The sequence below is a fragment of the Salvelinus fontinalis genome, chromosome 27 (genome assembly GCF_029448725.1).
Source record: "Salvelinus fontinalis isolate EN_2023a chromosome 27, ASM2944872v1, whole genome shotgun sequence".
NCBI classification, from domain to species: Eukaryota; Metazoa; Chordata; class Actinopteri; order Salmoniformes; family Salmonidae; genus Salvelinus; species Salvelinus fontinalis.
In genome coordinates this window covers 29,273,771-29,289,997 of record NC_074691.1, presented here as the reverse complement: position 1 = coordinate 29,289,997, position 16,227 = coordinate 29,273,771, and the positions used below count along the sequence as shown (strand labels likewise).

Genomic DNA, 16,227 nt, shown 5'->3' with positions numbered 1-16,227 from the left:
AGTCTCTCTCTCTCTCTCTCTGACTCACGCTCTCTCTGACTTTTTTTCACTCTATTCTCCCCTATCTCCTTCTCTCCCTCTCTATCGCTCTCTGTGTGTGTCCTTTCTCTCTCTCTCTCTCGTTCTATACCCCCATCTCCTTCTCTCTCTACCCCCCCTCTGTCTTTATCCCTCTCCCTGTATACAGTTTCTAGTATATATCACTACAGATTACTACCCTTTTATGATTTATGCCATTAAGCAGCCTCATTGATTTTCTAGTAAAGTCCATTGGTAAATTAGTTCCCCCATGATACTTTCAAGAAGTTCATTATGACATGTGACCAGTGTTATTGTTTATGTTCACGTTGTTGTTTACCAGGTGGAGACGGCGACTGACTCGGAGTCGGAGGGTAAAGGTCTTCCTCAGTACCATTCTGTTGGCACCCAGGTGGAGGATAACAAACGGTATGTGGCACACAGGAAGTGGAAACTGGAAATACAACCGTTGCGTAATTTGGCCTCTGACCCTTTACAGCAGCAGTCAAGAATTTCCCTCTGGATCCTGATTGGACTAACTAAATATTTATTGATTTTGTGAAAGTTATTATGCAATGTACTTTTTTGTATGTACTGTATCTGTGAACGGGTTATATTGATGTTTTCTCTCTCTTTGGATCCATATATTGTTCATCTAATCTCTTTATTATTGTCTGTATACATACGAGTGTGTGTGTCTGCATGTGTCTGTGCTCCCTCAGGCATGGCAGGTTCAAGCGCTCCAACAGCGTGACGACAGCCGTACAAGCTGACATGGAACTAGAGGGCTTCCCCACCATGGAGGACAAGGGACTGCAGTTCGGAGGGGGCTTGGGTTTCCGAGGGGGCCACTCGGAGCCCAGTACACCCACCCAGTACGGGGCCGTCCGCACTGTCCGCACCCAGGGCCTCTTCAGCTACCGGGAGGACTACCAGCGTTCCTCCAGCGGTCCTCCCAGTCCGCAGCCCGAGTCGTGGCTGACAGAGCCCTCTCTGGAGGGGCCTGAGACGGGCCGGGTGTCCCCCCTCCGCAGGGATGGCAGCTGGTTCATGCAGCTCCTCCATAATGAAACTAAGAGGATGGAGGGATGGTGTAAAGACATGGAGAGAGAGGCGGAGGAGCATGACCTGTTGGAGGAGAGTGAGTGTCTGACGCTGCAGCTTAGATGCATATACTGGCTCTATAGCTCCTAAGACTGTTCACATTCTAATGCATTGGATTCTAAATACATTCACTGATAACCATTTTGAATGGAATGGGCAAAGTCATGTTTGTAGATGGAAATGTAATATACAACCGTCAAGCATCGTTATTACCACCGCTAATGAATACCGGTTTATCTTTTGATGGTTGAGGCAGTGGACAGATTTGAGTGAGATAACACTCTGTGAGCTGTCAATGAGGATAACGCTGTGCGTGATCTCTCCCTCTCCCTCTCCCTCTCCCTCTCCCTCTCCCTCTCCCTCTCCCTCTCCCTCTCCCTCTCCCTCTCCCTCTCCCTCTCCCTCTCCCTCTGTGTGTGGTGTGTGTGTGTGTGTGTGTGTGTGTGTGTGTGTGTGTGTGTGTGTGTGTGTGTATGTGTGTGTGTGTGTGTGTGTGTGTGTGTGTGTGTGTGTGTGTGTGTGTGTGTGTGTGTGTGTGTGTGTGTGTGTGTGTGTGTGTGTGTGTGTGTGTGTGTGTGTGTGTGTGTGTGTGTGTGTGTGTGTCTTTTCCAGTCCTAGGGAAAATCCGGAGTGCGGTGGGCAGTGCACAACTCCTCATGTCTCAAAAATTCCAGCAGTTCTATTGGCTGTGTCAACAGAACCTGGTGAGTAGCTATAATACCATAATGGAACATGACAAGTGTGTGTGTCTTCAAAATACAACTTATGTCTTACATTCTCACTGTTGATGACTAACCAACAGCACAGGGCTTGAGAAGTGATGACTTACCAACAGTACGGGGCTTGAGAGGTGATGACTTACCAACAGCACAGGGCTTGAGAAGTGATGACTTACCAACAGTACAGGGCTTGAGAATTGATGACTTACCAACAGCACAGGGCTTGAGAAGTGATGACTTACCAACAGTACAGGGCTTGAGAAGTGATGACTTACCAACAGTACAGGGCTTGAGAGGTGATGACTAACCAACAGTACAGGGCTTGAGAAGTGATGACTAACCAACAGCACAGGGCTTGAGAAGTGATGACTTACCAACAGTACAGGGCTTGAGAGGTGATGACTTACCAACAGCACAGGGCTTGAGAATTGATGACTTATCAACAGCACAGGGCTTGAGAAGTGATGACTTACCAACATGCTAAATGACTTAAATGTAATGTAAATGTAACAGCACAGGGCTTGAGAAGTGATGACTTACCAACAGCACAGGGCTTGAGAAGTTATGACTTGCACGACACCTACTGGATGAACAATGTTCAAGTAAGGTTTGCAGGGACACCTAGTGGTTGGACCATGTACAGTAAGATTTGCAGGTGTTGGATGATACAATAGCTGTTGATGTAACACAAGCATTTAAAAATTGGCACTATAGTCTGTAACAGTTATGGCTATACCAGATAACAACTATATTGTGTATATGTTTCATGAAATCAAACAAACACATTCTCATGGTCACTGAGGTGTTGATAACTATATCTAATGTGTTCCCTCCCGCTCACCTCCTCCCCGCCACCCCCCACCCCCCAGGACCCCAGCGCCATGCCCCGCCCCACCTCTCAGGACCTGGCCGGATTCTGGGACTTGCTGCAGCTCTCAATCGATGACGTCACTGCCAAATTTAATGAACTGCAGCAGATCAAGAGCAATGAGTGGAGGCTCGTGGAGAGCCCAGAGAAGAAGACGCCATTACAGGTATATCAACAGAATTGTTACAGTTTTTTGTGTTGGTGTGTTGTCTAATGGTATTGGTCAACGCATACATCGTTTTTTTGTTTTATCCTGCCCCTACTCTGAGAAAATCACATGGCTCAAATCTTTGTCACCTCTCTCTCTCTCTCTCTCTCTCTCTCTCTCTCTCTCTCTCTCTCTCTCTCTCTCTCTCTCTCTCTCTCTCTCTCTCTCTCTCTCTCCCCCTCTCTCTCTCTCTCTCTCTCTCTCTCTCTCTCGCATTGTCTCTTCTCTTTATTTCTCTCCTCTCTCTCTCTCTCTCTCTCTCTCTCTCTCTCTCTCTCTCTCTCTCTCTCTCTCTCTCTCTCTCTCTCTCTATCTCTCTCTCTCTCTCTCTCTCTCTCTCTCTCTCTCTCTCTCTCTCTCTCTCTCATAATCTCTCTCTCATGTGAAGGAGAGGAAGTGGCCTCCCCCGCTGCCAAAGAGGCCTCCGAAGGGGCGTGGCGGCGTGGTGCGGGAACGCTCTCTGGATCTGCAGGACCGCCAGCGTCAGGAGGCCCGGCGTCGTCTTCTGGCTGCCAAGCGGGCGGCTTCCTTCAGACAGAACTCAGCCACGGAGCGGGCGGACAGCATTGAGATCTACATCCCCGAGGCCCAGACCCGTCTTTGAGGTTCGAGGATTTACCCCCCCCTAGCCCACCCCTACCCCTGTTTTGCCCATATCCGCCCCCCATACCTCAGCCCCAGCCAGTGGGTGTAACCCAGACCCCTTCCGCTCTCCTTCTTATCTGTGCAAACGTCTCTCACTCCACACTGTTTTTTCTCCACCTGTTGCCATTCTTCTGGTGTCCTCTCCCCTTTAAGACGGAGGGAATATTCCCCACCCCACTACAATGAGCTGCTAGTACACCCTCCCCTTTAACCGAACTGATCCACCATCACAATTATATTTGGGTAAATACAAGCAAATAGATTATTTTCTATACTGTAACAAATATTGTCGTTGGAAATGTACTTCCCCCTAAGAGCTTTTGCATTGCCATCATGTATTATTATAAGCCTCTGGGTAAAGTAAAGGGGAATGTCAGTATTTTTCCACAGTGTTCAAAGGGAATCACAAAGTGCAACTTTTCTATGGAGAATCTCACCAGCAACAGTGGTCTTGGGCTAAAACACCCTGTGTGGAGACTACTGCATCCCAGTGGTAGCACAGAGGTGGTGAGGACTCACTGTCAAGACAGATGTCTGAAAATCTCTCCCCATGTTGGTGGGTTGACAGCATAAGTGGGGGGGTATATCATGTGATTGATCAACACCTGCTATTGAAATACCTGAGTCTTGCAGGTAAACACCATGGACAGAATTCTAATCTAAGTCTATTCTATTTCTATGGTAAAGACAGAGAAGTCATCATATCTGAAATGGTTGCACTCGCACAGCATGCTGGGTGGGTATAGTAATTATTTTGTTATTCTAGGGACGTACTCACACAACTTTTTACCAGGCTAGCTACTGCAGCCATTGACTATTGTCACACCACTTTTTACCAGGCTAGCTACTGCAGCCACTGACTAACGTCACCCCACTACCAAGCTAGCTACTGCAGCCACTGACTATTGTCACACCACTTTTTTACCAGGCTAGCTACTGCAGCCACTGACTAACGTCACCCCCCAACAGGCTAGATACTGCAGCCACTGACTAACGTCACCCCACTACCAGGCTAGCTACTGCAGCCACTGACTATTGTCACACCACTTTTTACCAGGCTAGCTGCCTCAGCCACTGACTAACGTCACCCCACTACCAGGCTAGCTACTGCAGCCACTGACTAACGTCACCCCCCAACAGGCTAGCTACTGCAGCCACTGACTAATGTCACACCACTTTTTACCAGGCTAGCTGCCTCAGCCACTGACTAACGTCACCCCACTACCAGGCTAGCTACTGCAGCCACTGACTAATGTCACACCACTTTTTACCAGGCTAGCTGCCTCAGCCACTGACTAACGTCACCCCACTACCAGGCTAGCTACTGCAGCCACTGACTAACGTCACCCCCCAACAGGCTAGCTACTGCAGCCACTGACTAATGTCACACCACTTTTTACCAGGCTAGCTGCCTCAGCCACTGACTAACGTCACCCCACTACCAGGCTAGCTACTGCAGCCACTGACTAACGTCACCCCACTACCAGGCTAGCTACTGCAGCCACTGACTAACGTCACCCCACTAACAGGCTAGCTACTGCAGCCACTGACTAACGTCACCCCACTACCAGGCTAGCTACTGCAGCCACTGACTAACGTCACCCCCCAACAGGCTAGCTACTGCAGCCACTGACTAATGTCACACCACTTTTTACCAGGCTAGCTGCCTCAGCCACTAACTTTCGTCACCCCACTACCAGGCTAGCTACTGCAGCCACTGACTAACGTCACCCCCCAACAGGCTAGCTACTGCAGCCACTGACTAATGTCACACCACTTTTTACCAGGCTAGCTGCCTCAGCCACTGACTAACGTCACCCCACTACCAGGCTAGCTACTGCAGCCACTGACTAACGTCACCCCCCAACAGGCTAGCTACTGCAGCCACTGACTAATGTCACCCCACTACCAGGCTAGCTACTGCAGCCACTGACTAACGTCACCCCCCAACAGGCTAGCTACTGCAGCCACTGACTAACGTCACCCCACTGCCAGGCTAGCTACTGCAGCCACTGACTAATGTCACCCCCCAACAGGCTAGCTACTGCAGCCACTGACTAACGTCACCCCACTACCAGGCTAGCTACTGCAGCCACTGACTAACGTCACCCCCCAACAGGCTAGCTACTGTAGCCACTGACTAACGTCACCCCCCAACAGGCTAGCTACTGCAGCCACTGACTAACGTCACCCCACTACCAGGCTAGCTACTGCAGCCACTGACTAACGTCACCCCCCAACAGGCTAGCTACTGCAGCCACTGACTAACGTCACCCCCCAACAGGCTAGCTACTGCAACCACTGACTAACGTCACCCCCCAACAGGCTAGCTACTGCAGCCACTGACTAATGTCACCCCCCAACAGGCTAGCTGCCTCAGCCACTGACTAACGTCACCCCACTACCAGGCTAGCTACTGCAGCCACTGACTAACGTCACCCCCCAACAGGCTAGCTACTGCAGCCACTGACTAACGTCACCCCACTACCAGGCTAGCTACTGCAGCCACTGACTATTGTCACACCACTTTTTACCAGGCTAGCTACTGCAGCCACTGACTAACGTCACCCCACTACCAGGCTAGCTACTGCAGCCACTGACTAACATCACCCCCCAACAGGCTAGCTACTGCAGCCACTGACTAATGTCACACCACTTTTTACCAGGCTAGCTGCCTCAGCCACTGACTAACGTCACCCCACTACCATGCTAGCTACTGCAGCCACTGACTAACGTCACCCCCCAACAGGCTAGCTACTGCAGCCACTGACTAACGTCACCCCACTACCAGGCTAGCTACTGCAGCCACTGACTAACGTCACCCCCCAACAGGCTAGCTACTGCAGCCACTGACTAACGTCACCCCCAAACAGGCTAGCTATTGCAGCCACTGACTAACGTCACCCCACTACCAGGATAGCTACTGCAGCCACTGACTAACGTCACCCCCCAACAGGCTAGCTACTGCAGCCACTGACTAATGTCACACCACTTTTTACCAGGCTAGCCACTGCAACCACTGACTAACGTCACCCCCCCAACAGGCTAGCTACTGCAGCCACTGACTAACGTCACCCCCCAACAGGCTAGCTGCCTCAGCCACTGACTAACGTCACCCCACTACCAGGCTAGCTACTGCAGCCACTGACTAACGTCACCCCCCAACAGGCTAGCTGCCTCAGCCACTGACTAACGTCACCCCACTACCAGGCTAGCTACTGCAGCCACTGACTAACGTCACCCCCCAACAGGCTAGATACTGCAGCCACTGACTAACGTCACCCCACTACCAGGCTAGCTACTGCAGCCACTGACTATTGTCACACCACTTTTTACCAGGCTAGCTGCCTCAGCCACTGACTAACGTCACCCCACTACCAGGCTAGCTACTGCAGCCACTGACTAACGTCACCCCCCAACAGGCTAGCTACTGCAGCCACTGACTAATGTCACACCACTTTTTACCAGGCTAGCTGCCTCAGCCACTGACTAACGTCACCCCACTACCAGGCTAGCTACTGCAGCCACTGACTAATGTCACACCACTTTTTACCAGGCTAGCTGCCTCAGCCACTGACTAACGTCACCCCACTACCAGGCTAGCTACTGCAGCCACTGACTAACGTCACCCCCCAACAGGCTAGCTACTGCAGCCACTGACTAATGTCACACCACTTTTTACCAGGCTAGCTGCCTCAGCCACTGACTAACGTCACCCCACTACCAGGCTAGCTACTGCAGCCACTGACTAACGTCACCCCACTACCAGGCTAGCTACTGCAGCCACTGACTAACGTCACCCCACTAACAGGCTAGCTACTGCAGCCACTGACTAACGTCACCCCACTACCAGGCTAGCTACTGCAGCCACTGACTAACGTCACCCCCCAACAGGCTAGCTACTGCAGCCACTGACTAATGTCACACCACTTTTTACCAGGCTAGCTGCCTCAGCCACTAACTTTCGTCACCCCACTACCAGGCTAGCTACTGCAGCCACTGACTAACGTCACCCCCCAACAGGCTAGCTACTGCAGCCACTGACTAATGTCACACCACTTTTTACCAGGCTAGCTGCCTCAGCCACTGACTAACGTCACCCCACTACCAGGCTAGCTACTGCAGCCACTGACTAACGTCACCCCCCAACAGGCTAGCTACTGCAGCCACTGACTAATGTCACCCCACTACCAGGCTAGCTACTGCAGCCACTGACTAACGTCACCCCCCAACAGGCTAGCTACTGCAGCCACTGACTAACGTCACCCCACTGCCAGGCTAGCTACTGCAGCCACTGACTAATGTCACCCCCCAACAGGCTAGCTACTGCAGCCACTGACTAACGTCACCCCACTACCAGGCTAGCTACTGCAGCCACTGACTAACGTCACCCCCCAACAGGCTAGCTACTGTAGCCACTGACTAACGTCACCCCCCAACAGGCTAGCTACTGCAGCCACTGACTAACGTCACCCCACTACCAGGCTAGCTACTGCAGCCACTGACTAACGTCACCCCCCAACAGGCTAGCTACTGCAGCCACTGACTAACGTCACCCCCCAACAGGCTAGCTACTGCAACCACTGACTAACGTCACCCCCCAACAGGCTAGCTACTGCAGCCACTGACTAATGTCACCCCCCAACAGGCTAGCTGCCTCAGCCACTGACTAACGTCACCCCACTACCAGGCTAGCTACTGCAGCCACTGACTAACGTCACCCCCCAACAGGCTAGCTACTGCAGCCACTGACTAACGTCACCCCACTACCAGGCTAGCTACTGCAGCCACTGACTATTGTCACACCACTTTTTACCAGGCTAGCTACTGCAGCCACTGACTAACGTCACCCCACTACCAGGCTAGCTACTGCAGCCACTGACTAACATCACCCCCCAACAGGCTAGCTACTGCAGCCACTGACTAATGTCACACCACTTTTTACCAGGCTAGCTGCCTCAGCCACTGACTAACGTCACCCCACTACCATGCTAGCTACTGCAGCCACTGACTAACGTCACCCCCCAACAGGCTAGCTACTGCAGCCACTGACTAACGTCACCCCACTACCAGGCTAGCTACTGCAGCCACTGACTAACGTCACCCCCCAACAGGCTAGCTACTGCAGCCACTGACTAACGTCACCCCCCAACAGGCTAGCTATTGCAGCCACTGACTAACGTCACCCCACTACCAGGATAGCTACTGCAGCCACTGACTAACGTCACCCCCCAACAGGCTAGCTACTGCAGCCACTGACTAATGTCACACCACTTTTTACCAGGCTAGCCACTGCAACCACTGACTAACGTCACCCCCCCAACAGGCTAGCTACTGCAGCCACTGACTAACGTCACCCCCCAACAGGCTAGCTGCCTCAGCCACTGACTAACGTCACCCCACTACCAGGCTAGCTACTGCAGCCACTGACTAACGTCACCCCCCAACAGGCTAGCTGCCTCAGCCACTGACTAACGTCACCCCACTACCAGGCTAGCTACTGCAGCCACTGACTAACGTCACCCCCCAACAGGCTAGCTGCCTCAGCCACTGACTAACGTCACCCCACTACCAGGCTAGCTACTGCAGCCACTGACTAATGTTGCTGAGAAATAGGATGTGAAAAATATATGCAGTATTACATTAGGGCTGCATTGATGCATTTTCACTTATGATAATGGCATTGATGTAAGGTTGAAACATGCTTATGATATGGGTGGTGCAGTACATTTATTCGTCTGAAACATGTTTCCATTGTAACACTATTGTAAATCATTTAACGAAAACAAATGTTTCTAATTTCTGGAAGAAAAAATGTACTATATGATACAATGCATTTTTGCACCTTATATGTACTATTCATGTTTGTATGTCCAAGGGAAATGTAGTTCATGATGCTCACTTGCTATTGTTGCAGTTTATCTGCAAGGACACATGTGGAATATTTTCTACTGAATAGGACTATTACGTTATTCTATAGTCCACTTTGAGTTGTGTGTTTAGCCCCATGACGACATTCTGGCATTCAAGCCTCTGGTGTCAAGTACGATTGATTGTAATGATAAATCATGTAATCTATCACACCCACATATATATTAGATTGAACTCGATATTCTCATGGTGGATGGTGTGAAAAAGTGAGTATCTATCGGGTGTAGAGAACAGTGGCCTAACAGTCCTACTTATTAGGGACCACATCACAGCCACATCATCCCATCTGGCACAGAACCTTCAAGTACTTTCCTCCACATTACAGATGTAGTGTGGGACAGACAGGTGCAAATGACACTTTAACACTATCTAGTTACTAGTAAATGGTGCTGTTTTTTTACTCTGAAACGGTTGTCATTTACCCAGTCCTACACACACAGCTACTTTTTAACAACATATTTACTAAATGGTGCCCATAGCATCTGGAATTAATGATGGTTGCTATTGACTTGCGAAAAGACCATCTTTGCAAATAGTCTATTTGCAGGGTTAATTTTTGCTTAGAAGTTGTTCATTGAAGAGGCAGAGAAAATACATATTAATGAGGAATTTCTAGTCTATCTCTGGATAGCAGAAAATAGGGTTTCTGTCATGGCAGGGATAATGTGTGTGTGTGTGTGTGTGTGTGTGTGTGTGTGTGTGTGTGTGTGTGTGTGTGTGTGTGTGTGTGTGTGTGTGTGTGTGTGTGTGTGTGTGTGTGTGTGTGTGTGTGTGTGTGTGTGTGTGTGTGAGAGGCATTGACGTTTTTATTGACATGGCTTTAACATTGCTTGGACGTTGCTCCACTGAACACTACAGTGGAGAATTGTCCCCTCACCCAGCCAATGAACTTATTAGTTCAATCTACTGTACATTTCCTTCAAAAACATAGAACCTGTCCTTTTACTAGATGACATGATATACTGGCATTTGTGTTGCACTGTATATCATTGGCATAGCATATCAATTTACCCACATGAACAGCACATTTGGATTTGAACTATAATACATTTATTCCAATATAATTGTGGCGTTAGGGTTGTAAGCTTCCTGCACCAGTAGTTGACTACGAATGTTCAATAGAATGCGATGCGATTGTTTGCTTGTTTCGGGTTAGTTAGTGTGGTGTACTTGGTGGTAAGCTGTTATCTTAGCTGTTATCTGTTATATGTCCACATTGTATTGATGAAGAAAAGCTTTTAATGGAGGGCTTTGGAATGACAGCACATAGTAAGCCACAGTTCAGTTGGTCAGATATGTTGCCAGATATTTTGCTCAAAAGGGTGGAAAGTAGTTTAATGAACTGGAACTTTCCTCATTCCTATATAGCTTCTAGTAAACCACTCAGCATCTCCCATTTCATTTCCTGACGTCAGTCTCTCTCTGCTGTGAAACTCGATGAAACACTTACTTACCAGGCGGCCTTAAACACATGGAAAGCAAAAACGTTCATGAATGTAGAGCCCCTAACAATGCAAAAAAAAGGACATAGGTGCTGTGTAGGAGCTGTGTAGGAGCTGTGTAGGTGCTGTGTAGGAGCTGTGTAGGAGCTGTGTAGGAGCTGTGTAGGTGCTGTGTAGGAGCTGTGTAGGAGCTGTGTAGGTGCTGTGTAGGAGCTGTGTAGGAGCTGTGTAGGTGCTGTGTAAAAGCAAACAGTACAGTGATATCATCCCTTGTGATTTCAAGTCCATGTCTGGTCTTAGTGAGGTACACAGGAGAAAGTGAGAGACATTGATAGCTTGATGAAGAGATGTTAAAATAATAAGAAAAATAAAAGTCAGTTCTCATTAGAGTATGCTGATTGGGCAGTAGAAATTATGTCACTTCAGCTCCTTCACACCTGTTGTGATGGTCTCATCTGAAAGATTCCAAATCCCAGGGTCACCAACTGCTGCTATGGTGACCTACTAGTAACTATTCACTACAGTTACCAAGTTTGCACACTGCTACTGTATGTCAACAGATACAGATTATATTTAACGTGATATTAGACCAAAGTTAATTGTTCATGGAGCTTCATGCCTTTTCTCAAGTTTTCTTTCACTCTATCAATTCCTAGTCTTTAGTTACTCATATTGTGTAGTACTGTAATGTATATATAGGCTTTTAATGTAGGTGCATAGGTTTTGACAGCTGGTTGTTGGTTTTCATAGCAAACTCATTTCCCTTTCTCAAACATTCTCTATTAGCACGTTTGTCCCATGCTGCTTTTCCATGATCTAAGGAGGGGTAAAGTTAGGCAACTAGGAATAGTGGGAAAAATCCTTAGGTGCCTTAAAATCAGACGTATTAGAATCTGTGAATGAATGTCTTAGGTTGAGGTCTTTGGTTGGAATACGATGCCTGGCAGAGTGCTTGGCCATCACTGCTTGTGTTGCTTGGGTTGTTTCACCACAAACGGCTGTTAGGGAGAAAACTAGCGTGGCTTTGTTCATCCAAGTGCATTGATATTACTATTGTCGATTTAGAGTTGGATCATATTGAATGTTATGCTGTTGTATGACTGCTGCGAGTGTTGATATGAGGTCTAGAATATAAGGATGTGATTCTAGGAATAGAATGCAAGTATCTTCATGATTGGTACACACTGTTTATACTTTATCATCAGGCAGTCTTGTATGTTGATGGTCTTTGATTTATTTAAGAACAGAGAAAGCGGCGTAGAAAATGTTATCAAAATCTAATTGAATCAGTGGAACAGGAGCAAACATGGGGGTCGGCAGAGAAAAACAACATCCCAGAGAGTATTCTCATCAGATAGGAGATGGTGAAGATGACCCCGCTTCTCCTCCGCCTCCTTGCTAAGATATCGTAACCTCGTTCCAGTTGTCAATGCTTTATGGTTTATTATGGTCGCCACAAACAAGGGATTGACTAAACTTGACCTGCCAAAAGTGTAATAGTGCTTCATACAACAGGCAGGCACACATACAGCTGTTTACCTCATGGTTGAGAGTCAGTTGCAGTGGGATAGATAGGTGTATTTGTATATGACGCCCATCAAAGCACTTTGCCATGCCTGTGTTCTATGCAGCAGTCCTGCACCATGTCCCCATGTCTTCAGGCATGACCTCTAAAGCATTACGACACATTATGTAATGATTGCTATGAAAGTGGAGATTGTGATAAGAGGGTGGAAGATTTTAATTGTTGGGCACATGGATGATGAGGTCAATGCAGTACGTTTTCAACAATCTATCTTCTGTAACTTTGGTGTTTACGCACTCTTACTGGCCGTCTTGACTGCTTGTTCTGAAAGAAGCTCTATTAGGTACATACATAACCCTCATCTAGTAAGCATTCCACACTGGCAGCACTGGGTGGCTCAGGTCCATATAGATACAGTACTGTATATCCGTGATGAATTTCTTTCCTGATACATTATAGTGATTGAAAATATGATAATTTTAGGAAAATAATGCTCTTTAAGACGTAAACGCTAAACACACATACACAAAGACATTTAGAATAACAAATTGTATCATATATCACAGTACTAAATCAATCAACAGTGGTTGTGATATATTGCTCTGCGCCCTGTACGTATGGAACTTGTTTAGGGGCTGAAACTTATGTTCCATCATCATGGACGAAAGTGTTTGGTGAGCTGTTGTGCTAAAAACCTTAAAGAAGAGTCACTAAAGGGGATGATATTATTTTTTACTTCTTTCTTTTTTGTTCAAAATTTACAGAGATCTGTTTAGTCTGATCAGCACAAACAAACAGATACACACACACACACACACACACACACACACACACACACACACACACACACACACACACACACACACACACACACACACACACACACACACACACACACACACACACACACACACACACACACACACACACACTACATATTTCACAGCAGTACCACAAGATGTCATCAAGATGGCACCCTATATTCTTTCTTTTGAACAACTTTTCTTGAAGTATTTTGACATCACCACAGGCCCTGTAAACTTTGCTTGATTTTTTTCTTTCAATCTTATATTTCTTCATTTTTTTCAGTGCAGTTACACTGTAAGAATGTCTCTCTCTTCTCATAAAACATTTGATTCAATTTGGAGCACAGAGTTAATTGTTTTCATTATCACTGATCTTTATTTCCACAAAATACCATGGGCTCTTTCTTCATTTCCTCGAGGCAATGCTATTGACTCATGGCTTACTTAAAAAGGTTTGATCGAATCAGGGCTGCTTTACATTCAAAACCTCATAGACTGCGAGTGCCTGCTGCCCGATTAGCAATAAGCTTCATTCAAACAATGGACTCACAATGCACTGTAGCCTCTATATCAAATGACCTTCCAATTTGACCTGCCATCCAATCTGCTTACACTCTGTTTCTTAGTTAATGCCAATATTGTGGAATGGAGGATTCTGCCCACAAGGTCACCCATTCCCCTGCTATTAACTAGGCCTACATGTAACTCAACTGTATGGACATTCGGGGCATATGTGCGTTCATTGTTCACATTGACAGTCATTGCGTTGTTAGCCTTTAAAAGCGAATGAAACCCTCCCAGGGAAGAGAAAGGGCACCCTTGACCTGTCCTATTTTCTCTTTTTGCTAAATGTTTTGCGAGGTGAGACAGCTTTCATTTTATGTTTACCTATGGTGGAGAAATGTCTGATGTCTTGTGGGTAGAATTAATCAATTGGAATGTGACATGGAAGAAAAAATCATATGAAGGTAGTTGTTTAGCTTAAACTATTTTTAATTATTAGATATCATATCAATAATGAGGATGAATATAATGCCAAATATGCATTATTTGTACAGAAATATACATATATAAATATATAAATATATGCCTAATTTAAACGGAACTATTTTCTGCTCTTGACCATGTTTTTGTTGTTTAAACTTTTATTTGTCTAAGTTATTTTATAAGGTCTTAAGATAGCATGCAGGGTAGTGAAAATGAAGGTATTATCTGATGTTTCATTGCTGTTCAGTATTGCAGTTTGTTTTGTATTTGTATGATTCATTTGCTGATTCAGTTACTATTTACATTTAATTTATATATTTGGTTATCTGAAATGAATTGTAAACCTTTCTTTTCTAAATGAGAGTTTTTTGGAACGTTCTTTATCATGGTATTTATTTTGTATTTTATCAATGTGCTTCAGTATTTTTGCCATAATTTATCAATCTGCCTCTTTGAATTAAGTATTGTTAATGACCATCTGTTGTAAATACTTCTGCAAATTAAACTTTTTGAAAAAAAACTGCTTCTAACTTTTTTTTGTTGCTGTGTATACAGTATACAGTCATATGAAAAAGTAAGTACACTCCCTGGAAATTTGTCTTTTCTTGTACATATTTCGACAGGTGGATATATAATCTTCACTTCAACACTATCGACAGATAAAGGTGACCTAATTTAACAAATGACACTAAAAGATTATACTTTGCAATCATTTATTCATAACAAATCTACAGAAATCCAATTCCATAGTGCGGAAAAAACATTTCCCCCCTAGCTTCAATAGCTGGTGTTGCCCCCTTTGGCTGACAAGAGCAATGATAGTAGCAATAGCAGTGATAGTATAAAGAGCAGTGATAGTAGCAAAAGCAGTGATAATAGCAGTGATAGTAGCAAGAGCAGTGATACTAGCAAGAACACTGATAGTAACAAGAGCAGTGATACTAGCAAGAGCACTGCTAGTTAGCAAGAGCAGTGATAGCAGCAAGAGCACTGATACTAGCAAGAGCAGTGATACTAGCAAGAGCACTGACAGTAGCAAGAGCAGTGATACTAGCAAGAGCACTGCTAGTTAGCAAGAGCAGTGATACTAGCAAGAGCAGTGATACTAGCAAGAGCAGTGATACTAGCAAGAGCAGTGATAGTAGCAAGAGCAGTGATACTAACAAGAGCGGTGAAACTAGCAGGAGCAGGGATACTAGCAAGAGCAGTGATAGCAGCAAGAGCAGTGATACTAGCAAGAGCAGTGATACTAGCAAGAGCACTGATATTAGCAAGAGCAGTGATAGTAGCTAAGCAGTGAGACTAGCAAGAGCAGTGATAGTAGCAAGAGCAGTGATACTAGCAAGAGCACTGATAGTAACAAGAGCATTGATACTAGCAAGAGCAGTGGTTGTAGCAAGAGCAGTGATACTAGCAAGAGCAGTGGTTGTAGCAAGAGCAGTGATAGTAGCTAAAGCAGTGAGACTAGCAAGAGCAGTGATAGTAGCGAGAGCAGTAATAGTAACAAGAGCAGTGATAGTAGCAAGAGCAGTGATAGTAGCAAGAGCACTGTTAGTAGCAAGAGCCGTGATAGTAGCTAAAGCAGTGAGACTAGCAAGAGCAGTGATAGTAGCGAGAGCAGTAATAGTAACAAGAGCAGTGATAGTAGCAAGAGCAGTGATACTAGCAAGAGCACTGATAGTAGCAAGAGTAGTGATAGTAGCAAGAGCACTGATAGTAGCAAGAGCCGTGATACTAGCAAGAGCACTGATAGTAGCAAGAGTAGTGATAGTAGCAAGAGCAGTGGTACTAGTAAGAGCACTAATAGTAACAAGAGTAGTGATAGTAGCAAGAGCACTGATAGTAGCAAGAGCCGTGATACTAGCAAGAGCACTAATAGTAGCAAGAGTAGTGATAGTAGCAAGAGCAGTGGTACTATCAAGAGCAGTGATACTAGCAAGAGCAGTGATACTAACAAGAGCAGTTATAGTAACA

General features: G+C 46.3%; 1 protein-coding gene across 4 annotated transcripts in view; it reads left to right on the top strand.

Moving 5' to 3' along the window:
• The window catches only part of LOC129825406 (disks large-associated protein 2-like), a 183,097-nt gene extending 168,316 nt beyond the window's left edge, over nucleotides 1–14,781 (top strand). For all 4 annotated transcript variants that reach the window (XM_055885494.1, XM_055885497.1, XM_055885495.1 and 1 more), the window contains 5 exons: nucleotides 362–447; nucleotides 741–1,159; nucleotides 1,735–1,826; nucleotides 2,711–2,875; nucleotides 3,306–14,781. In XM_055885494.1, the coding sequence (XP_055741469.1) occupies nucleotides 362–447; nucleotides 741–1,159; nucleotides 1,735–1,826; nucleotides 2,711–2,875; nucleotides 3,306–3,521 (978 nt within the window). In that variant the 3' untranslated portion in view covers nucleotides 3,522–14,781. The remainder of the gene's footprint in view (nucleotides 1–361; nucleotides 448–740; nucleotides 1,160–1,734; nucleotides 1,827–2,710; nucleotides 2,876–3,305) is intronic.
• Nucleotides 14,782–16,227: the final 1,446 nt, after the last annotated feature.